This window comes from Oryza glaberrima, chromosome 4 (assembly GCF_000147395.1).
Source record: "Oryza glaberrima chromosome 4, OglaRS2, whole genome shotgun sequence".
NCBI classification, from domain to species: domain Eukaryota; kingdom Viridiplantae; phylum Streptophyta; class Magnoliopsida; order Poales; family Poaceae; genus Oryza; species Oryza glaberrima.
The window spans coordinates 21,796,272-21,819,836 of NC_068329.1; the positions used below are offsets into that span (position 1 = coordinate 21,796,272).

The following is a 23,565-nucleotide window of genomic DNA, read 5'->3' on the forward strand; positions in this document are numbered from 1 at the left end:
TAGACAGCCCCACAACTCCACTCCAAACTTAACTCCTAGAGCAATATTTAGGAGTAAGAACTGTACCAAACAGGTCCTAAACACAGCCTATATCTGAAAGACTGCATGTTTATACTCGGTTCGCCTGCTTCCTTTGTGACGCTATGCCATCAATCCGAGCCGCCTTTTTTTAAACTGATTTTCGTTGGAGGTCCAGTACAGACTGACTGATGACTTCTGGATTGCGACGTTAACGGGGGAGTTCAGGCCAGCTAGATGCAGGGCTACAGCGATGGTTTAACTCCATCAGAAGAAGAAAAAAAAAGTAAAGGAAAAAACCATTGTTTTCCATGTGTGTTTGGTGAAGCATTTTCTGCTCCATGCAGCATGAGAGTAGTGGTGGTGGTGGGGTACACTATTTTGGTTATCCATGGTGATGCTGCACAGGAACAAAAGAACAATCCCCATTTTGCTGTCAGGATGGAGAGCCGGCTAGGAAGCTCCTCGCCAGTAGCGATCACTTTTCCCCCTCGCAATATTCTACTCGCACTAGCGTTTGTCATTCGTGCTGGCGTGTGACATGTGGATTTCAGAACAATCTGTTCTGTCTGTCTGCTCGACCCGTCTGATTGTTAATCGCTTACAGTATCACCTCTCCACAGCTGGTGAAACCTAACTGTTCTTGTGTCGATCTTAATTTTCTTATGCTGGCCGTTCTACTAATTTTTTACTCCTGTATCTGTAAATATGGCATCGTCAGGACTTGGGTTTGATTCAGTTGAGCAATCAAAATCAGCAAGAAAAGGGCTCGTTGTCTGTCTATGCTGCGCACCTGCATTTTCAGTCTGAACTCTGAACATGAAAATTCCAGTAAGAAAGCCTCTTGCCTCTCATGGCAGGGTTAAGTTAACAGCAATTTGCAAGCTCAACAACCATCCGGCTATGTGTGTCGGTCGATCGGTGGAGTCAAAGACGGGAGGAAACACATGGAGTGCGAGTTTTGCGTTGGTTTCTTCCTACTCCCCTGGATTTTTTATTCACATGGTGTTAGCATGTTCAAGCCTGGCAAGAGGTTGGCACCAATTATATACGGATCGTTGAAACCTTTTATGATTAAGTAGACTAGATGTGCGTACCTCCTTGATCATTTCGTGTTGTAATTGGCCAGCCATCCTTCTGTCACCAAAGCGATGGCTCAGAGTTGTACAGTGACCTTTCACCGGAAACAATTGTGCAACTACGTCCTAAAACTGAGAGATTTTCTCTGAGTTAGTACATTTTTGTACTTAATTTAAAGTGTCGGGAGAATATGGTCACATCTTAAAGAGAACAGTGTGTGTTATGAGATGACAGGAGGCTGCTCCGGAGGTGTGGCTAACTTGCTGACAAAAATTCAGAAGCAAACCTGCACATTCAGAGAAGCTTAGGATGCTATAGTATTCTGATGCGTAAAAATGTAAGATTGCTTAATCTATCAGGACTGAGCGAGTGGCATTGGTAAGAGTGAATATAGAAATTGATTTGATTGCAGTTGTGGGAGGAGCGAGAGAAGGTGACATGCCACTGGCTAGGGGGCTTCAAAAAATTATTGTCATCGAGTTGTTAGAGCCAGCCCGTGGACATTAGGAAATTCAGACACCGACAAAATCGGCAAAGAACGGCAAGCCGCAAGCATATGTTGTGAGGGAAAAAAATATTCGTCACCGACAGTACCAACTGCTATGATCGAGAGAACGCCTGTGGGCCTGGGGCTTGAGAACCCATTTCCCTTGTGATTTGGGGGGAAAGGTAGAAGAAGATGACAAAGGCCAGGCAATGTTGGTGGCAGGGATGAGAAGGTAACAGAAGTTGTCCAACGATTTTTTGCAAAGCCTTTTTATATATGGTTTCCTTAGAATCCCTTTTTAAAACTACTTTTAACGTTGTAATGGTTAATTCGTTAATCAGTATCCTTGAATAATTATCATAAATCGTTCATCTATTCATCCATTCCATTTAACGTGAAAGAAAAATGAGATTTGGAGAGCGACGTCCCTCTAAACTTTTTTTTAAGAAGAAATTGTGAGCGTATGGGGGATTGAACACGGGACCTCAGACTTGAAATCTCTAACCCTGTTTCTTAGCACAGTAGCGTCTTTAGATGGCTCCTAGCACTCACGGTTTACAACCTCGATGGATAACCAAAATATCATGCCAATCAAAATCATGATATGTGCAAATTTTTGAGCAAATTTTAAAAAGCTAAAATTGCATAAGAAACCTCGCAATTTCCCAAAAAGGTGATCAATTTTTAGTTGGGATACTTGAATTTTAAACAATTTGTTCAAAAAATCATGAAGGGATCAATTGCTCGAAATTCATTCAATGTACTAGATATTCTTTCAAAACACTTAATTTGATCAAAATCCTCAAAATTCGGTGGCATTCTCCTGAGTGTAGAGAAAACATGGAATAACTGTTATAAAAGTATGAAAATATAGGATAATTGACAAAAAAAATCTAGAAATGTAAGGTAACTGTAAAATAAAGGAGAAAATTGGGGAAATGGATGATAAGTATGGAAAAATAATGGGGATACGAGGGAAAGTGTGAAAAACATGAAAACATACAAAATATAAAAAAATGAATTTTTTTATACAACTTAGTTCTACAACCTATAGGAATTTTCCAATTTTAAGTATGTTTTTTTATTCTATTCTGATTTTAATAATGATTCTATTCTGATTTTAATAAATATTTGAATTCCCACTCGAACCCTTTGTGCTCGCTGGAAATGTATATACCTCACAAAATTTGTCAACAATGTAAACCCAATTGGATTTGTAGAGATCAACTTTAGGTTTAGTTTCTCTCATCACCACTTCAGCGGCGGACCCATCTCCTGCACTCATTCACCCGATTTTCATGTGGACATGATGTCCAACTACTGCTGCTATGTGGTTCAGAACTTTTTTCAATCCTGAGATCCCGTGTTCAATTCACAATACGCTTACAATTTCTTCTTAAAAATTGTTTGGAGGGACGACTCTCTCCAAATCTTGTTTTTTGAGTTTGTAGGGGGTAGAAAACTTGACATGAGAAGTCATGTTTAGCTTTTCTCCTCTTCCGTCTTTATTTGGTTGATTATTTCACTTGTTTATTTCCAATGTTTTACCATCATGTTTAATTTCGTTTTGCTTTAGTATGTGAAATGAAGCCTGTCGAGGGAAGGCCCTCGATAGCGGGAAGTCGTGAGACCCCCCTTTCGTGAGTTCGGCGGGGGGCAGAGGCTCGCCTCTTAGAATTCACCTATCCGTCCCTAAGACTGCTGGCTAGCTTGTATACAATCGAGTTATACAGGTTCAGGCCGCTATGGAGCGTAACACCCTACTCCTGTGTTTGGGTTATGGATGAGTATTACAAGGGTTCCTTTACTCCGGAGAGCGCTATCGTCTTTCTTCTCCTAGAGTTCAGGTTTTCTGAGAGTCGTCCTCCTGTCTCGGTGGGCAAGGTCCTCCTTTTATATCTCAAGGGGATACCACATGTGCCGCCTCTACCTACCCCTCCATAGGAGGGGGACCCCACTTTACTTTGACCGGGCCACAATCCGTGCCTTTGCCCGGAAGCTAAGCAGCAGCCCGCCCTTGAGTGGGACCCAGCGCCGCCCCCCGCCTGACACGGGGGACAGCCCTGTCATTCCCTCATAAATGAGTGGAGACTTGTGGTAGCCCTCCTTCGAGTGACACTCCGATGGGACGGGTCATACCTACCCCCACTCCGCCGGATACAGAGGCGACGTGGGGGCACGGCCGCCCGTTCAATCGGACGTGACCGGCAATAGACCGGTCACAGACTGGTCACATCCGATTGACAGGGTTCAGTTAGGCGGCACCGCACGTCTGCCCTCACCAATGCGGTGAGGGACAGTTGGCGCCGCGTATTTATGGCTGTCCAGCCTGGGTCCCCTTTTCTCTCTCTCCCCGCGCCACATGGCAGTTGGGCGAGGGCCTCGGGGCGAAGCAGCGGGAGAGCCCGAGGGGGTGACGCTCCACCCCGAGGCCTCCCCCGTCGCTTTCGCGACTTGCAAGGCGTGAGAGTGGGGCCAGCTTGCAGAGCCACGTGGCTGGAGGGGAAGATAACTTCCCTTTACTTCGCATACCCTCGGGTCCATATCTCCGACAAAGCCTGATTTGGGTAAGAATTGAGGAATTTGAGCTACATAACATAAGTACATTTTGAAATGAGACATGTTCGTTGGCTAGTTAGATCAGTAACTTTTTCAACATTTATATATGAACTGGAGAGTGACATACTGAACCTGGAATTAAGAATATAATGTATCTTAAGACAGAATGAATATATATACACTACTTTCTCCATGTCTTACCTTAATACTACTGAAGAAGGTGGGAACTAAAAAATATAGATAGTTGCCAGAAGCAGTTGTGAGCTATAGCCCAACAAGTTTAAACGACGCAAAAACATCTAGCTACTACCTATAATTCTTTTTATTTCCTACAGATTTCAGTTCCAAAATATACTTTGAGTTTATTGATTGGTTGTTATGGCATTGTCTTATGTTGTTAGCCATGTTTGATGTTTAATTGTCTAATATAGTCATTTGTGCGGTCTTTTTTTCCCCCTTATATCACTACTACTTGGTTCTACCTTTGTGAATCCCCTAGCCAATGGATAAAATAATTTCTCAATCAGTTACAAAATTAGTAATGATTATACGATATTCTATTTCCGCAATTAGAATTTAAATGCCACAATAAACTATTACAAAAAGAATATGTTACCACAAGCGTGCAATTAATAGATGGAATTCAGCCAAAATGGTAAAAGTAAAACTACAACAAAAAGAAAAGATAAAACAAAAAAGTAGTGGAAAATAGTTAAATGGGTTTCGAATTTGTGGCAAAAGACAAAACTTTCCACGACAAATTTGGAAGATACAATGTTGTTCAGTGGGCACCCTTCTTTGTGATGCTCCCTCTCGTCCCATGTCACATGTTTTCCATGCAATACGAGTACTCACAAATTAGGCTCCTCGCATGAGGTGTGATGTTGCAGCCGTCCGTTATGTGTTTCTTCTTAAGAAAAGCATTCAAGCCAGACTTCCAACACAAGGTGCACATCAAGTTCTCGGTTTACGCTTTCCATCTCGCCTTCTAGGACGTGCAATTCCACTACCAGCAATCCATTTGGCTTCATAGTTTCTAGGTAAGATCGCTACATCCATACTTGTTCCTACATGTTTTATGATTTCGTTCCTATTTTCTTATTGTTTGCACAGTTTTTGGTAGAAGTGTGTTTTATCTTAACTTGTAATGTGTATTTGGAATGTGTTTTGTGAGTTGAGTGAGTGATAATGATTGTGTGGGAAGTTTGTCTCCTTGATTTTTATGCGACTTCCTTAATACGGTTAGTTTAGAGCAATAAGGTTCTCGAACACAGATTGTTTGGTATTTAGGTGGTATACATTCGAAGTTTCTTTTTTAGCTGTTTTGTGGTATGAATTGGGGCGGATCTAGAAATTTGAAACACCAGCGTCATACTACACTTGTCATGCTTAATTTATAGTTCATCTTCTATATGCAAGCTATTTATTGATGCCGATATTGTAGATCCCATCCCTTGTATGAATATCTAACAAACTGTCTAACTTAAGTTATAAATCGTGCGAATTTCACTAAACCACTTAGGCTTTGTTCGGTTAATTCTCAAGAGGAAGGGATTGGATGGATTATTTTCCTCCAAATCCCTCCCAATCCCCTTGTGCGTAGGATTAACCGAACAATCCCTTAAGGAAGATCTACCTAATTTTACCCTGTACATCCAAGTGAGCCATTTCAAATAGGACATTCTATCTTCTATTAAAATTTTCGATTATACTGTTTCTTGTGTCACAGATTTCTTTTTTAGCTTATACCATGGTTTCCCTTACCATTTCTAGGAAGGGGGCATTTCTTTTCTCGCTTATACCATACTGTAGTGATTATGGCAAACAGTGAAAAAACATGAGAAACATGACCTGAAATTATTAAAAAAAAAAATGAACTCAAGGTTACCAGGTTCCAACCGTTTACCGCACCCCGGCAGTAAAGTAAACCTTGGCTTATACTAGCTGTTTTAATATTCTTTACTTCTTTGTGCCCTTTTCAAATAAATATATCTTGTTATAATGGATTTCTGTTGGATGTGTACTGTGTTTTTGGAAGATGGTCATTATTCCAGAGGCATTTATTCCCCTATTCCCCTGCTCATAAATCAGTGTACTAATATAGTTCTGCTGCTCACAAAACACAATGGGCTAATATATATATATATATAGGAACAGAACCGTCGGTTGTGGCAAACTGGCAATCGTGTCAAATACACTCGTGTATGAGTACATCTATTACTCCAGAATTGTTCTAACGTAAGGAAGCATGCAGTACCATTTTTGCAGAGCCATCAACCAAGACATGGCGACCAAGTACATCGTCGGATCAGTGACGGCATCCTTTGCCTTTGCTTATGTTTCCGGCGTTTACTTCGCCGACAAAAAGGTTTTAGGAGGTCAGTTCATCTGAAATTATGAATTCGCATATTCATCTCAGTTTTGCTGCAGCAGAGAGAAGGTATATATATTTCACCTGTTTCATCTCCTGGAACCAGGCACAACTCCTCGCACGGTGGCAGACAAGGAATGGGGGAAAGTGACCGAGGAGAAGCTCGACGCATGGCCTCGCGTTGCAGGGAAGCCGGTCGCCATGAACCCAGTCACCCGCCAGAACTACGTTCTGGTGAAGAAGAAGAAGGCTTCAGGGTCAAAGAAGGCATCCGAGCCCTGAAAACTGCAAGGAGAGAGTTTGCTGTGAGGTGCTAAAACATTCTGTGGCAGTTACAAATAAATTACATCGAATGGGTGTAATAGATTAAGAATGTTGTTTGAAGTGTGTTACTGCTTAAGCTTTGATTTTTCATACCTGACATGTTTGTAGAGCATCAGCTGAGTGGTGACTTCAAGCAGCAGGACATCATATCATCGAATTTTCGTCAATTTCCGAGCAATCAGTTTGAATGATTCTTCCAAAAGTAAATTTTGGACAAAATCAACATATACAAGGGCGATCAAAAAAAAATCATTCATTTGCATGTTCATAACAAAAATCGAGGAAATATGTCAAATCTGCAGCTGAGCAGCTGCATCCGTTCTGACATTCTAGGAGATGCGATGAAATTAGACATTTGCAACACTACGCATTGGCAAATTATCAAGTGAAGCGGTACATGAAATATTTATCAACATATACACTGAAATAAGAGGCGAGCGCTTTCCTTTCACCGAAATAACACTACAGACTGAAAAAAAAAAAGGTGAAGCTATGAATTGCAATGAAGCCCAAGTGGGATTTTCAATCCTACTGCTTTGCCAACCACAGTTAGCCAAGCTGGTAAGTATCTCACTTGTTGATCCTTGTCTTGCATTCCTTCAAGAAGTAACTTCATACAGTCACTGGTTCCACAGGGATGCAAAGTGAACCATGGCCTACTAAAATGGGGATGCTCCTGCAGAGGGTGCAAGAAAAGTTCAAATTTAGTAAGTGTAGGGAGTATAAAACTTTCCAACAATAGAGTAATCAGTCAAAAGAATTGTGTGGTTCACTCATACCTCTCGAGTAATAAACGTCCACCTTGATTCGCCTAATAATTTGAGTGAGAGAGAAGGAAGGTCCTCTTTAATCTCATCTAGAGTTAGCAGCTGGCCACCTAGGAAAATGTTTCAGAGATCATATGCCAAACAGGACAGGAAGAAAGAAAACATTCGTTTGCATCCTGAAATATGCATACCAGACTGATGACCCTGAAAGTATAGCACTGGAACCTTGTAAGAAAAGCTGTACACAACATGGTAATCGTAAAAATGAAGATTGCCACTACAGCTCTGGACCTGCAAGGAGAAGGAAATCATAAGTAGAAGTACTGAACATATGTGAGAAATAAGCAGTTAACAGAAATATAAATTGAACAATGTAATAATGTACACTACAAATTTTTACCCAAGTATCATCCCTGACAATGTCCGCATCATCGAAGTTATCACCACCCTTAGTTTGCTCCTGGAGGACAATTTTATGTCAACGCAACACTAATTTGCAAGCTCACACTACTCATTACACATGTGAATACGCGAAGAAAGTACTGACCTGGCTTCCTCCATGATTACGGTATACTCCTTCAAGAGCCAGATAGCCCTCTTCCTGCAAAAAAAAAAAAAAAGAAAGAAAGAAAAAAGAAACAAGAACAAGAAGATCAACGATCGCCATGTATAATCTGAAAAGAAAAAAAAAACAGTAATCAAATTCGGTCATCATCGCATAGCACAACCTCAGATGGAACTCCCATCTTGCAGCAAGGCTTCCATCGCCAGTCGGGAAGAGCGTCGTCAACATCGATCTCCTTCCACTTCTCGATCAGAGCCTTCGCTGAGGCAACGAAGTCGCCATGGGACAGAGTCCCATCCCTCACGGTGGTGGAGCCTCCCATCGTTAGGGATATGGGAGGGACACCAGCGGCGGGGTCGGGAGGCGACCCGCGGGACCCCGACCGCGAAGGGCACCAGCTGCGCACGACGACCTGAAGCAAAAACTACGCGACGGCGGCGGGCGTCGGCGGCGAGATCGGGGGCGGTGGCCTAAGCTACGGGCCTACGGCTCCACCGTCCCGAGTCAGGTTGCCTCGTGGCGTCGGGTTGAATTTGGGCTCGTGGGGTTTCCGGATTGCGGCTGGCTTTCCACCACCGCGTGAATCCATCACCGTACCGTATTCGGTGGCCGGAGCTGTGCACGGAACCAGAAGCAGTGGACACGGACGCTCGCTAGGCGTTCGACCAAATGTGCCAATGCTCCCCAGGTCACGCACAAGCCAAACAATGGGAGAGGGAAGGGACACACTGACTAGTGATTAGTACCAGGCAAAACAAGGCAACGGTTCTGTTAAAAAAAATAAAATAAAAAATCACTGCAGAGTTATCCACAAGTGCAGAAATCCTGCTTTTTATTCATGGACGAATCAAAGTACTTGGTGACGTACTGACATTTATTCAATTCAAGGTCTCATGTTTCTCACATACAGCAGTTGAACAGCTTAGCTGGACGGTGATACCTCTTCAGTCTTGCAAAAAAACTCAACAAAAAGAACAGCGGTAAAAACACAACCATCATCCCGATCAACCAGTTGGGGACAATGGATAATAATGGCCTCAAGATGCTATAGCAAACGGCGAAAATCTCTAGCAGCCAAAACTTTGCCGTCCCGATGATATCAGTAGCCCCGGCGGTCAGGCCAGGTGATGCTGGAACAGCGAGGCCATCTCGATCTACAGGAAAGATAGTTCGTTGAGATGAAAATGAATCCAGGTTTCTATCTGACTTGTCAAGAAATGGTACTCACTGCAGTTAGAGCGGCTTCAGCTCCCTTGTTTCCAGCCTTACCACCAGCACGATTTAGAGCCTGTAAAGGTTTGATGTGGCATGTATTTTATTAGTAGAGGGAATTAGTTAATAAGTAGATAAATAGTCCGTGACTTCTCAAGGGTGGTTGGACAATCAAGGAAAGATCTGTACAGTACGCATGGCAATTTTATCAGAAAGCATGTATGATTGTCTTGTATCATTAGTCCACCCATGTCGAGTTGATTCAGGTTCATTTTACTAAAATATTCACACCAACAATGTCACATGACAGCACGCCAAAGTGGTGGTGCATCTTCCATTAGAGTTAAACATAAGGGTTGGGAACATGACAGCTACATTTCGAGTAAGAAACTTCCAAAATCCATTGCTTCTCAAATTACTATGGTTCAAAAGTACAGAATAACTACTTGACAAACGACGAGTTATAAATTGAATATGGAATAATAGAAACTTTGGTAAGATACATGTTAATGAATGATGAATTACCTGGTCCATGTCATCACATGTCAGTACACCAAATATGCATGGGATCTCTGTGCAACAATAAAAAAATAATAAATAATCTGCCATAAGTTCCACTGAGAGTTACCCCAGCTGAAAACAAAAACTTACAGAATTAGGTTCCTACAGGCACTACACCCAAAGAGGTGAAAGCAACGTACCAGCAGACATTCCAGCAGACAGTACACCTGAAGCAGCAGAGTTTGCAACAGCATCGTAGTGGGTTGTGTCACCTCTAATCTGCAAATTAGCATAAGGAAGACTTCTGTAATCAAATCGCACCAACTACTGATAACTAAGGGCTTGCAAAGCATAGATATAAAGGTATTATCATGCCAAGAGCGGTGGGATTAAGGGAAAATACTTTGTGACTTAGTACTGTTAGCTAGACGGGCCTGTTTGGTAAAGCTCCAACTCCTAAATTTAGCTCTAGGAGTTGGGTCTGGAGTGGAGTTGTGGAGCTACCTAAACCCAGCTCCACAACTCTAGTTCATTTTGTGATAGAGCTCCACCAAGCTCCACTCCCATTTTTGGTGGAGCTGGAACTGTTTGGCTGAGCTCCAGCTACAGGAGGGGTGGAGCTAGAGCTGGAGCTGTGCCAAATAGGCCCTTATGTTAGTTATGATAAAGCTCCTAGTTGAATTTTGTCCGGTGTAAATTAGACATATGATTGGCATTGTTTAAAAGACACCCTGTAAAATATGAGTTACATAAACATTTCAGAACTCATTATTTGGCACACTGCACCAGGCTATATAGTATCTGAATCAGATAATTATGATGTGTCTGGAAAATAACCTAGACACAATCTTGGAGCCATGATATATGGTAATATGAACAAAAAGGCAAACAACTTACCACAGCGCCAATGCACAAAATTGCATCAAACTTTCCAGACTTCCCAAGCTTTTGTGCCGCAACAGGAATTTCAAAACTGCCAGGAACACTTACAACCTAAACAATCATTTGAATTAGAGTGAGGCAATGTGCACCAAAAGTTTCTGAAACTATTTAGAAACTTAAACAAACTAAGGCTGTTTACCAATCATGGATGAAGTCTGAATTCATATGTTTTGTGGATCACTTTATATGTCTGATATGCAACAAAGGTTGTACACAGCTTAAGTGCGTACCATGCTAACATTAGTTAACCTCTACTTATGAATGCTACATGTGTGAAGTTCATCTCATACATCGAAAGGTTATTCACAATTACAAATCCATGAAACATGCTGATAATATGTAGTTCATACATTGTCAAGCATGGAACAAAAGGAAAATAGTTAATGGGCCTAGAGAAACTGCATTACATTTTTTACTTCAGAACAGTATTTCTGAACAATGAAATAAGAAAGGAACAGGTGGATGGGCATGAAACATATATTAACCCTACAAAGTAGGTAAGTCATCCAACAAGAGTGCTATGCATGGTCAATACTTCATGACAAAAGTATTTTTTACCTTAACATCGGGAATAAGGGTAACAAAACAATTTTGTATGCATGCATAACGGTTACAATAGTGGTCATTATCTAAAAAAATAACGGTTACAATAGTGGTGATATGAATGATGTTCAAGACTAGTTAAGAAAAATGCTCGAACAATGATATGACATTTTGATGGCACAGGATTACTCCAATCTTTTTGAAACAGAAATTCACTCAGAACAAGAAAGATGCATACTGTTATATTTTCTTTTTTGACGGAATATCTCTCAAATGTCTCAAGAGCTCCCTGCAGTAGCAAGTTGGTGACAATCTCATTGAACCGTGCCACAACCTGTAGGACAAAAAACAACAACAACAATAACAACAACAACAACGTTAGGCAGTTGAGGAGAAAAGGTGTCGAGATTTTTCAGTAAACAATGGCGTTTCAGTAAAGCAACATTTTTTAGACCAAACAACCAGGTGTTTTCAGCATTATCAATAAAGCAAACGAATCAAATAGTTCCTCTGGGGAAGGAAGTTTTACTAGTAATCAGCTAGAAATTGGCCAGGAGCAATGTCTCATGTGAAGCACAGAAAACACACAATCAAACTTCACGAATCAGTAAGAAATTGGGCAGGAAGCTGTCTCGCATGTCTATGTAGAGCCGCGTCAACTCAAAGTTAGCCCAATCTACAGTCATACACAAGTCAACAATGGGAGAAGTGGAGGACACACTAACTCACCACTCCAAACCTGAGCCCCTGGGTGTTAGTCAACGACCCCATAAGCCGCTGGTGCCCGCCGCCGGCGGCGACCACGACGGGGCTAACCCGCGAGGCCCGAGCGCCTGCAGCCAACGCGGCCGGCCGTGCTGCACGTAAGTAGACAAATTACAGAGAAGAGGAAAAATGAAATCAGGACGAGTAAGAAAAGACTCAGATGGAGAGAAAAATTGGTTGTCCGGCGGGCGCGTACGGGAGTAAGGGAAGGAGACGGTGGCGGCGCGCAGAGGAGCGTCGGATTGCCGCGAGAAGGAGGAGGAGGAGGAGGGCCTCGCGGCCGCGGATGACGTCGTCGCGGGGGCAGCCGCCGCCATCGCCGCCGGTGGGGTGGGGTGGGGTGGGGTGGTGCAGGGGAGGAGACGGCCCGGGAAGTCGGGGGGAAGATCTGGCTGCTCTGATCGGGTGTGGTGCGGATGACGTCGCGGCGTTTCCCTTCCCTCGGGCCCGGGTTTGTAGGTGAAAAGAAACTCACGTTCGTTTGATGTCCAAAAGTTACTCTCCTCCGTTTCATATTTAAGTTTGGCAAAGTTTATAAATAAAATTATAGTAGTACTTATAATCTCTATCTCTATCTTCTCTACTATTATAAAAATTAAAGATGTTTTTATCAGTACTTTGTTACGTCATCCGTTTATGAGTCGGTTTCTAAATCCGTTCGCTTTTAGAAATACAAAAGGAGTTGTATAAGAAAACTCTCATGCTAACCTTAAACGAGCGAACTCCTAACTGCAGCTCATGATTTTTTAAAAGGAAAATGTACGAATTACACCCCCCCTGAACTATTGTGGTAGACTGGTAGTATGATTTAACCCCCCCCCCCCAACCCCAAACTACAATATTACAATATTGAACATTTGACACCCCAAACTCTTAAAACCAGATAAATTACCATCCTAACTCGATTCGAAGCAGTTTTCAGCCTACGCCTACGTGACACTCACGTGGCAAATACAGTTAGAAAAACAAATACTGTGGGACCCACTTGTCATCGTTTTTCTCTCTCTCCTCTCTTCTCTTTCGGTGAACAGAGGAGAGAGCACCAGCTGCCGGAAGGGACGGAGGCAACTGCGAGCAGCAGGGGGGAACCGAGGACGAGGGTTGGAGGGGGCGGAGGCAGCTGCGAGCGACCGACAGGCAACAAGGGCGGTGGGACATGAAGCGAAGCGGCGGCGAGATCCTCCTTCCCCTCTTCCCCACCGTCGCGGCGGCACGGAGCTCGAACACACCTGCGCTGCTGCGGCCTCTCCCTTCCTCTTCCCTGTGCGGAGCCCGCTGACCGGTTCCCCCTCCTCGTCTCACGCCGCTGCCAACCGCCCGCCCCCGCGCGCTGCTGTCCGCTGCCAGCCACACACGCCTGCTCCCGCGTCGCTGCCGCCACCGCCCTCCTCCACAGCGTCGTCGGCCGCCCGCTCCGCCTCTGCCTCAGCGGTACAAATTATAACGAGGCATGGTCTCATTGTCAGTTGTCTCGACTCTCGATGTATCAGATATTCAGATGACGGAAGTATCAGTATATATATCAGATACATGTAAAGGATTCATCCCAAGCTTTGGCCGAACAAAATTTTCCGTTTCATCATGAGTTCACCGTTTCTTACTACCAAAGAGCATAGCTCACGACAAGAAACACAACACAAAAGGTTTGCTCCCAAAGTTGTGGAAGCAAGCAACGGAGCAAACATTTCCGTTCCTCACTAGAGCTCATAAGCTGAGGTTACTAGTATAAGACGACGAGGCCTTTAAGCAGCAGCATCGACTTTTCGAGCTTTATTTGCCCTTTCATGGCCGTCCGAGTGGCGACCACGCTTCCCACCGAAGTGCCTCCCGCCCCTGTTATTCTTCCAGTCCCTAGAAAAGTTCATGCAAAGCAACCAGCATTATCTTCTGCCAACAGCTTATCAAAGTGTATACTGTACATATACTACATGAGATTGCATTTCATGACATGCCTGTTGCTTTTTTTGTAGTACATATTTGAAAAAGGACCATAGGTTTGTAGCTAGTGAGTGATTAAATAGGGGATGGCAATCCTATTGACAGATAAACTGGTTACTGCCAGTTCCATGATAATATAACTCCAAATATATGTGTTGGCATTCTTGTGTGCCATAAGGCTTCAACTTCTATTTTAAGTTTCAGCCACTCCTAAGATTCATTCTAGGTGCATTATGATATTTAAGAGGATCGGCTCTAACAGAGCAAACAGACAGGAAGAATGATTCTGAGGTAAAATGAAATACCTTCCCCTGTTACTTCTATTGTCTCTATATTTTCCTTGACCGCCCTTTATCGCACTCCAATAATCCTTCTCAGCTTGACCTGAATGAAAGGAACAGTAAATCATCAAAATAGTGATAAAACATAGCATTCAAATCCGCTGAAGTGTTATGCTTTTTCTATACCAATTTGATGGATCATTAGCGATTTTTTGAAGTCAAGCATCAATACATCAAGACAGCTTCTGCTTAAAACTCATGGTTAAACAGTACACCTAAATACACCTAAAGCAGGAATGCCAACCATATGACATATCAATAAGGCATCAATTTTGTGGTTGATTTAGTTACTCAGTTCAACAAAAGCTAAAAAATAATAATTAACTGAAAGAAAGTGCAGTTCTTACCGGACACAGGTTCCAAAGTAACAAGATGGCCCTTCATAATCAAACCACCTTCATCTGAAATAGCCGCAAGTGCACGGGCCTTTTCAGCTGCCTTAGAATCCTCGAACCGAATGTATCCTGAATCCTCCCCTATGCTGAAGTCCACATACTTCAAGGGGGGAAAATGGAACAATAAAAAAGAAAGAGTTTTGAATCAGCATAAGTTGTCTGATAAAAGAGATTATGTTTACTTGTAGAAATTAGAAAGCAAGATACAGAATTGCATAAAAGCATGGTGTAGATGTCTTTACAAGATGAAGCATTATTTCTCTTGCTTTCTCTCCAGACAAATGTGTGCTTACAAAAGGCAGTAAGAGTAAGAACACGAACTATTGGATCATCTCACTGTAGCTCTACACGTTTGACTAGATTAGGTTTGTCCAATTAGCACAAAGGTAATATGATCGACATTGAACTAAGTGTTGCTATCATTTACCAAATCCTACAAAAATAGCATGAATAAATATAACATAACAGCATGCTATTGTGATCACATAACTGTATGACTCCGTCATTGAAGCCAACAAGCACTTCTCATTAAAAAAAAACTAACAAGCTAAGCTCAGTTGTATGCATCATAACAGTCTCACGATCTACAGCAAACAATAGTCGGCCAAATGAAATATGCAACCTATCTATTCTGGATATTTTATGCAATGCACACCAGATTTACAACCTCAGGTTACTCCTGGTGAAACAAAATCAATATGAAAAACAAACATCATCAATTATTGGAAAAGTTACCCGCACTGTGCCAAATTTGCCAAATTCTTCTTTAAAATCTTCCCTTGAAATTGGATCATCCGCATTTTCTGAAGGACTTTCTCCTTTCTTAACAGATTGAGCAGCTGCCTCTTTTGACTTCTCAACATCATCTGACAAGTCTTCCTTGATATCACTGTTCTCAGGGATTTTCTCGTCATGCCCTGTTCTTGATTTATTGGCATCATCAGTTTCACCCTCTTTGTCCCCACCATTTTCTGCCATGCCACCATCAATTTGAATTATCTTCAGCTTGAAGGCCACAATTAGACCTTTTGGATATCTATAACCAATTTTTATGACTCGGTTATCTTCAACTCAAGGAAATTGAAAAAACCATTTGTAAAGTTGTTAGTAAAGAAATGTTTACCCCTCATCATGACCATTCTTAGTAGGTTGTGACTTCTCATAAGCTTCTTTCTTAGCCTCTCTTTCAGTATCGAATTCTTTCCTTCATTTTTTTCAGGATTGCATGACGGTTATCAGAATGATATTCAGTTAATAAATAGATTCAACTATGTGAAATGAGGAACTGGTTCAGTTAACATTTATCAAATATGATGAAGAAACAACAGGACATATTGCAGCTAAGCAAGTTGCAATCAACAACTGCAATTACTATAGAAGCATAACATAAAAAATAACTAAATAAGAAATGAAAAATTGTCGTTTCAAAAAAGAAATGAAGAATTTGCCCAAAGCATGGAGACATAAATCTCTAGCTAATCAGTATAGTACGAGGAAAGAAGCTTGAGCAGTAGTTGGCTTACTTTGGTTTTATTTCCAGATCTGCTCCTGCAAAAACAAGAGTATTCTTTAATACAGCATTTGCTTCCTCTTCTTCTGAAAATTCGACTAAAGCAGTGCCACAGAAGTGTCGTTTGTCGGCAATATGTCGAGGTAGCCTCACACTGTTCACCTGTGATGCAAACAGTTCAGATGCAGCATAGCATCATTATCATCATCATCATGGCATCATCATTTAAATTCCAGGACTCATAAATGTCCCATGTTGTTGGGGGTTGCTGAATTCTTGACTACCCTATGCATCAATCTTAACAGTTTTGCAGACCATATGTGATATTTGCTTTGCTACTAAATGCTAGTCATGTATACCTTGCCATACTGAGCAAAGAAAGACTGAACATCTTCCAGCTTTACATTGTAAGGAAATGGTGATGCAGCAATTGTCCTAGAGTCCACTTGCTCCATGATCTCATCCAGTTTCGACAACTCAATTGATCTACCAACTTTCTTCCCTGTCAAAAAAACAGTTAAAGGGGGCGAAAAAAAACATGGTATTGGAATTTAAGCTGACATTGTCAATATGAGCAACAAATTTCACTCTAAAAAATCTAAACAGAATGAAGTTAAGCCTCTTTTGCTGTCAACACATGAACTTCGACTGTGTAATGGTGCACGTATGTGACAAAATAACTTCCTTACCATCCTCGGTGACACGGAGGGCCGAGGAACGCCGCAGCACCTCGGCAACGGCGAGCACCGTCTCCTCCGGCATGGTCTCCTGCTTCACGTTCGCGTCCAGGCCTAGGTGCTTCTTCATCCGCGAGAAGGAGCAGATGAGTGCCAAGCTCACCACTGCCCAATCCCAACACACCCATAAACAACACCAGACTTAGCACCAGAAGTCCAGAATCACACACAGACAGGATCATGAACAAAAAGGAGAGGAGACGAATCCTTACGGCCATCCTCGCTCTCCTCGACTGTCTTCCGCAGGAAGTTGTCGCGGGGGAGGTTGCTGTCGCTGAAGTAGAACTCCACCTGCGGTGCAGAACAAAAGAACGCTAAGCGACTTCGATCTGAAAAATTCCCCCATAATTTGAGGGGCCAGAACGGGCAGGATCCGGGAACGGGGTAGGAATCGCGAACCTGGCGGAGAAGCTCCTTGGCTTTGGCCTCGTCGAGGGGGACGGCGGCGGTGGCGGCGGCGGCCATGGCTCTAGCGAATTTGGGGGAGAAGGTGTTAGGGTTTTACGAGGACAGCTCGGGGGTTTTCTTAAGGGGAATTTCGTAATTACGAAATATGCCCCTCGTGAGGCGAGGGGAGGATATGCCACTAATCTCCCGCTGTCATGTGGGCCTGAACTTTATTATATTAAGCAAATCGTCAGGGGTGAATTTTATCAATGGTATGAATCTCAAATTTATTTTTTTCCCCAAAAGGTAGGACTATGACTATGAGATCGAATTCTTTTTGGCTACTAGAAGGTTCTGGTTGCTAAAAAGTTTCCGTGTGTTATTGATGAGGGGCTTTTTTGAAAGAAAGATTATTGGACTTGAGAAATTCCCCTTAAGAAAATATCATTCTCATCATTTTATCATTTTATTTTGATATAGGCTTTTAAGCTAACATTTTTGTTAGATGTGGTTTCGAAGGTTTAATGAGAGTCTTAAATATCATTCTCATCATTCCACTTACAAGCGCAACGGTTTATTAGCAATTAAAAAAATTAGGGCAACATTTTTTATATTATTTTCTTAGTGATTTAAAAAGAAAATAAATTGCGAGGAAAAGACTGAAAAATCAACTTAACTAACTGAGTGGCCCGCACAATTGCGCAATTAGCATTTATATAAAATTATCTAATTTTTTTACACATGGTTTTCTCAAAAAATGTTAAATGGTTGTTTCGTTGTATTAGCATATTAAAATAAATCAAATATAGGGTTTTTATTTTTATCATTTTTAAAAGTCACAACCACTTATGTATAAACAAACAAACCTTCATATCTTTTTTAAGATAGTGGATAATATCCTGTCTTTACTCTAACATAAGCTACAACCACTAGTTACATAGTCATTGTTGAAAACCAATTATAGCAAATTCTAACAAAATGATAAAGAAACGAAACAATAACAAATACCAACATTAAAGAAGAGAAACAACTTATTCAAAGAACAGTTCTATTGTTAAATCTTCATCAAAGTTAACGAAAATTTGCATGGCAATTATCTTCGAGTTCGGACATGCAGCACGAATAGTCAACATATTCTCTTCATACCATCGTAGTTGGATCCAAAACTGAAAACACTAGGTTGCTCTAAAGAGTACCTACGTATAAATTTTGGTTGATGTTTTGTAAGAAAAAAAATGTCATTCCTACTCCAACATAAAAAAGATGCTCCAACTAAAATATGTTTTTTTGGGTTCTTTGAGTCAATCCCAACCAGCCAATTATCAATCATAAGAGTAAAATTATGTGGTGATTGCAAGCCAAAAAAGATACAGATGGTTCACAAAAAAAAGGCCATTTGACAATCAAAGAAATATGTATTAGCTAGAGGCTAAACGATGGGATTGTATAATCTACATAAAAAAAAAAGAAAAACGATTCAAACCTAATTTCAGGTTAACATATGAGTACTTGTAGCTTTAGAAAAGACAAGATGAAAATGCTATATGTTTGTTTGGGTTCCCGATTTTTGGTTTACATTTGAGTTAGAGCAAGCAGAGAAAAAAAAGAACTTTGTCTAGTGCAACCATTTTGAGCTTAACCGCTAAAAATACAAAATTAAGCACGAAGTACCCGTACGAAGCACCATCACTCCGACCAATCTACATGGTTTCATTTCAACCAAGGCATCACAAAAAGCAACCTTCCAAACGATACACATGCCAACATGTTCAGTTCATATCACACTATCAGATAGTGTTTGGAAACAAGCCAAAAGGTGTGTATGTCCATTACCTTCCTCCAACAAATGCAAAAGGCGCGAAGCATAGAATCGACAGCCCAGTTGCCCAAGACGACGATCTATTCAACATAGAAAACCAACACGCAGAAGTTTCGTATGATGATGGATGGGATTCAGATTTTCAGAGTTTGCGTTCGGTGTTAGCTAATGGTACGCTATGAGCGATGAGATCGACAGATCGTCCTAGATGAATTCATCACTACCTATTCCTAACTTTCCATCACATTATATCACATCAAAAACTTTTCTACACACATACACTTTTATTTTTTTTTTCAAACTCCCAACTTTCTTCAAACTTCCAACTTTTTTCAAGAACTAAGCACACCCTCAGAGAAAAAATTGGTCTCACAAACTGCCAACGTGGGTAAAGTCTGGAAGAGTTTTAATTGAAGCTATAACAAACGGAGAATAAAACTATTACTCGCAGATGAATCAGTGACGAATATGACACCGATAATCGCTTCCTTTCTCATGAATAGTACTGTTTGGGGAACTTATAGCTGAAGATTATTCTAGAAGTTGCACCTCCCATAAGCTCCTCTAAACAGTTCATATTTTCATTTTTCATTTAGATTATGAGAAGTTATAGTTATAGAATAAAAAGTAATCTACTCCATCCGTTTCATCATATAAGACTTTCTAACATTACCTATATTCATATAGATGTTAATAAATATAGACACATATATATCTATATTCATTAACATCTATATAAATGTGGGCAATACTAGAAAGTTTTACATTGTGAAACGGAGGGAGTAGAATTCAGAAGCTGAGTTTTTCTTCGTATTCTCACCCGTTACTTAGGGTTGGTTTGGTTTGAGGCCTATATTGGCCTTACCAATATTTGGCAATTTCAATAGTGTTTATTGTCTATTTGGTTTGGATCCAAATTTTGGCATGCCTAAGAAAATAGGCCATTTCAACAGTTAATTTAGGCTATTTTGGCTTCAATTCAAATACAATTTTACCTTTGCCAAAATTAGCCATGCCAAAAGTTACTAAAATTTGACATTGACAAAAATTGGTAAGGTCAATTTAGGGCACACACCAAACCAGCCCTTACAACTTACACTCTGTTCAGAGCAACAAGCCTACCTACCATGCCTCGCCGCGGGTCGCTCTCCCGAGCCGAAGAAGAGATAAGGGAGAGATCGTGCGAGCCAACCCGGGGGCGACACCTGTTCCCCCGCGCTGGGCCCCACCGCGGCGACGAATCGGGCGCGACGCCATGCAGCCGTCGTCGTCGCATCCCGGCCACTTGCCGTGTGACGACGCCGGTCAAATTTTCGCCTCGACAACGACGAGCACATTTGCCGCCTTTCCCTTCCCCCCGCGAGACTGGGACGCGCGCATCCAACACACCCCCAACCCCGTCGGAGTCGAGCCGAGCCGAGCCGCGCCGCGCGGCGGCAGCGCTGGCGAACAAACAGGCCCGCCGAGACAGGGACTTCCGTGGTTGGGAGCGCGTCCACGTCGCGCGCCCCGCGTCGAATACCTCGAGCCGCACGGAGCTCAAATCCGCAGCCTGGTGGGGAGGGGAGGTGGGTCGCCGAAAGCTTGGCTGAGATTCGCCTCGCCTCGCCTTCTAGCTCGCGGCCGCCGCTAGCGCGAGTGAGAGACTGAGAGTGAGTGAGGTGGTGTGGCCATGGAGGGGGACGACAAGTCGGCGGTGGTGGGAGGGGCGTACTGGGGGCTGGCGGCGAGGGCGTGCGACGCGTGCGGCGGGGAGGCGGCGCGGCTGTTCTGCCGCGCCGACGCGGCGTTCCTCTGCGCCGGGTGCGACGCGCGGGCGCACGGGCCCGGGTCGCGCCACGCGCGGGTGTGGCTCTGCGAGGTCTGCGAGCACGCGCCCGCGGCGGTCACGTGCAGGGCCGACGCCGCCGCGCTCTGCGCCGCCTGCGACGCCGACATCCACTCCGCCAACCCGCTCGCGCGCCGCCACGAGCGGCTCCCCGTCGCGCCCTTCTTCGGCGCGCTCGCCGACGCGCCCAAGCCGGGTTCCGGTGCCCACGGCGGCGACGCGGCGGCGGCCGACGATGACGGGAGCAACGACGCCGAGGCCGCGTCGTGGCTCCTCCCCGAGCCCGACCACGGGCAGAAAGATGGCGCCGTCGGTGCAACCGACGAGCTCTACGCCGACTCCGACCCTTACCTCGACCTCGACTTCGCGCGCTCCATGGACGACATCAAGGCCATCGGCGTCCAGAACGGTCCGCCCGAGCTCGACATCACCGGCGGCAAGCTCTTCTACTCCGACCACTCCATGAACCACAGCGTAAGCAATCAACCCCAGAGAGTTCTTGAATCTCGATGAGCTATATCCAGTGAGTGTCCTGAGACGAGATGGATGCTTTGCTGACACGACGCAGGTATCATCCTCGGAGGCGGCGGTGGTGCCGGACGCGGCGGCGGGCGGCGGCGCTCCGATGCCGGTGGTGAGCAGGGGGCGGGAGCGGGAGGCGCGGCTGATGCGGTACAGGGAGAAGCGCAAGAGCCGGCGGTTCGAGAAGACCATCCGGTACGCGTCCCGCAAGGCGTACGCGGAGACGCGGCCGCGCATCAAGGGCCGCTTCGCCAAGCGCACCAAGGGCGGCGCGGGCGCGGACGCGGACGCGGACGCCGACGCCGACGGCGAGGACGAGGAGATGTACTCCTCCGCCGCGGCCGCCGTCGCCGCGCTCATGGCGCCCGGCGGCTCCGACGCCGACTACGGCGTCGACGGCGTCGTGCCGACCTTCTGATCGATCGCAACCAAAGCCGCTGTGTACACTAGCCCTTCTCCCCCATTGGGCTGTAATTTTGTTGCATGCATTTCGCGCGCGCGGGAAATGCTTTCTGTAGCATTAATCAATTGTATGATTATTACACGGAAGTAATCCGGACTTCCAATCTCCTCTTCTCTCTCTCTACTCTGATCCTTCCATCCTTGCATGTATATTATCATCGCGAACTGCTGCTAATCTGCAAATTGTAATTTTACTAATCAGTAATCAGTACAGTGGTGGTTGCATCGATTCGCATTAAGATTCTGTTCATGCTTATGCCTTTGCTGTGCTGGTTGTAACTGTGTCGCCATTAGAGGTGACGCGACGGCGCGGAGGACAGGAAGGAGGTTAGGCCGTCTTTCTTTATTGCGCGCCATATCTGTTTCGATGTCGCCGTTGGTGTGTTTAGTGTACTTATCTTTCTTACTGGCACTTAGCTACCGATTCTTATTCGTTTGCGTCCTTTTTGTAGCCTAGATTTTGATGTGTTTGGTAGGGTGTGCCTCTGTTTGTTAAGACTACGAGTGAAAATGCAATCTCCAGGTGCAGATGTGGATGTCATTTTTCTTTCTCGTGAGATCTGTGCAAAGCTCATAGGAATTCTGAATTCGTATCGTCGGAACAGTTCATCCGCTTCTAGAGTTCTAGTGTCAATCAATCTATGGTATCACGAAGACAAAGTTTTAAAAGAGCCTCCACAGCCAACACAGTGGCAAAACCAAAGAACTTCACAAACAAAAACCCAAACACATCTTGACAGTTGACATTCAGAGAGACCTATACTTATGGCCTTTTCTTTTATAAAAACTAGAGCTGATCAGTGACTGCGAAGTGCATAGTACAAAACTTGGCCAGTTTACCGAGAGGGAAACCGGCGATCGACAATTTAGGGTTACAAACAGCCAGTCCAATTTGGGCTGGGCCACGTAGTGCCAAGCAAGGCCGGCCCATGGGCCTCAGTTATCACCTCCGTCTCTTAGAATTTTTTTCATTTTTAGATTTTTTTAAAAATATTTACAGAAATAATCTATCGGTCAAAAAAATTACAAAAATAGACCCTGCCGCCCACCTCCGGGGTGGCAAGCTGACGTGGCAAACGGGGGAGGGACGGGCGGTGACGGAGGGAGGTTTTTTTTGCAGGAAAACCCTTGCCGCCCTCTGTTGGGGCGGCAAGGGGCCCCAATGCAAAAAAGCCAACCGGGGCCGGCCAATTTGCAGGCGGCCCCTTCCCGCCCTCTGGCCGGGCGACAGGCCTCGCTGCCTATAAAAGGCCTGCGCCCAGCCCCCAGCCCTCATTCCTCCCCCCACAAATCCAGTAAAAAAAAGAAGAAAGGGGAGGAGAAGAAAAGAAGGGGCGAAGCCCTGCCGGATTCAGACGCCGATTTCAGGTAATATTCATAGATCCTATATGTGACTATTGAGTTAAATACTGTGTATTTTTTAAGAAAACTTTGTTTGAATAAATGCATTATATTTTTAGGGTTTTAGTTGTACTAATCTAGAAGTGCGTAT

General features: G+C 43.8%; 5 protein-coding genes across 6 annotated transcripts; 2 read left to right on the plus strand and 3 right to left on the minus strand.

Annotated features, from left to right (window-relative positions):
* Positions 1 to 5,040: 5,040 nt before the first annotated feature.
* Positions 5,041 to 7,018, plus strand: LOC127771410 (uncharacterized). 2 transcript variants are annotated; one of them, XM_052297323.1, is made up of 3 exons: positions 5,041 to 5,184; positions 6,399 to 6,522; positions 6,622 to 7,008. In XM_052297323.1, exons 2-3 carry the CDS (start codon positions 6,429 to 6,431, stop codon positions 6,795 to 6,797), a joined length of 270 nt encoding a protein of 89 aa, XP_052153283.1. In that variant the 5' UTR covers positions 5,041 to 5,184; positions 6,399 to 6,428; the 3' UTR covers positions 6,798 to 7,008. The 2 variants fall into 2 exon arrangements, with proteins under 2 accessions (XP_052153283.1, XP_052153282.1); XM_052297322.1 differs by lacking the exon at positions 5,041 to 5,184 and having other exon boundaries at positions 6,393 to 6,522; positions 6,622 to 7,018.
* Positions 7,019 to 7,186: 168 nt separating this feature from the next.
* LOC127771409 (ubiquitin-like-conjugating enzyme ATG10) lies at positions 7,187 to 8,887 on the minus strand. Its single transcript, XM_052297321.1, has 6 exons — positions 8,335 to 8,887; positions 8,154 to 8,207; positions 8,007 to 8,066; positions 7,798 to 7,897; positions 7,619 to 7,716; positions 7,187 to 7,515 (listed from the first exon to the last, which is right to left on the minus strand). The coding sequence occupies exons 1-6, from the start codon at positions 8,491 to 8,493 to the stop codon at positions 7,330 to 7,332; spliced, it is 657 nt and encodes a 218-aa protein (XP_052153281.1). The 5' UTR covers positions 8,494 to 8,887; the 3' UTR covers positions 7,187 to 7,329.
* An 88-nt stretch (positions 8,888 to 8,975) lies between these two features.
* LOC127771408 (6,7-dimethyl-8-ribityllumazine synthase, chloroplastic) lies at positions 8,976 to 12,560 on the minus strand. Its single transcript, XM_052297320.1, has 8 exons — positions 12,331 to 12,560; positions 12,099 to 12,226; positions 11,608 to 11,703; positions 10,782 to 10,877; positions 10,085 to 10,163; positions 9,909 to 9,955; positions 9,400 to 9,459; positions 8,976 to 9,325 (listed from the first exon to the last, which is right to left on the minus strand). Exons 1-8 carry the CDS (start codon positions 12,449 to 12,451, stop codon positions 9,287 to 9,289), a joined length of 666 nt encoding a protein of 221 aa, XP_052153280.1. The 5' UTR covers positions 12,452 to 12,560; the 3' UTR covers positions 8,976 to 9,286.
* A 1,073-nt stretch (positions 12,561 to 13,633) lies between these two features.
* On the minus strand, positions 13,634 to 19,380 carry LOC127772078 (la protein 1-like). Its single transcript, XM_052298065.1, has 11 exons — positions 19,276 to 19,380; positions 17,455 to 17,524; positions 17,268 to 17,346; positions 17,008 to 17,160; positions 16,678 to 16,820; positions 16,332 to 16,480; positions 15,932 to 16,012; positions 15,544 to 15,844; positions 14,761 to 14,908; positions 14,378 to 14,456; positions 13,634 to 13,985 (listed from the first exon to the last, which is right to left on the minus strand). The coding sequence occupies exons 1-11, from the start codon at positions 19,350 to 19,352 to the stop codon at positions 13,877 to 13,879; spliced, it is 1,389 nt and encodes a 462-aa protein (XP_052154025.1). The 5' UTR covers positions 19,353 to 19,380; the 3' UTR covers positions 13,634 to 13,876.
* A 1,211-nt stretch (positions 19,381 to 20,591) lies between these two features.
* LOC127769477 (zinc finger protein CONSTANS-LIKE 3-like) lies at positions 20,592 to 22,308 on the plus strand. Its single transcript, XM_052295061.1, has 2 exons — positions 20,592 to 21,563; positions 21,658 to 22,308. The coding sequence occupies exons 1-2, from the start codon at positions 20,934 to 20,936 to the stop codon at positions 22,027 to 22,029; spliced, it is 1,002 nt and encodes a 333-aa protein (XP_052151021.1). The 5' UTR covers positions 20,592 to 20,933; the 3' UTR covers positions 22,030 to 22,308.
* Positions 22,309 to 23,565: the final 1,257 nt, after the last annotated feature.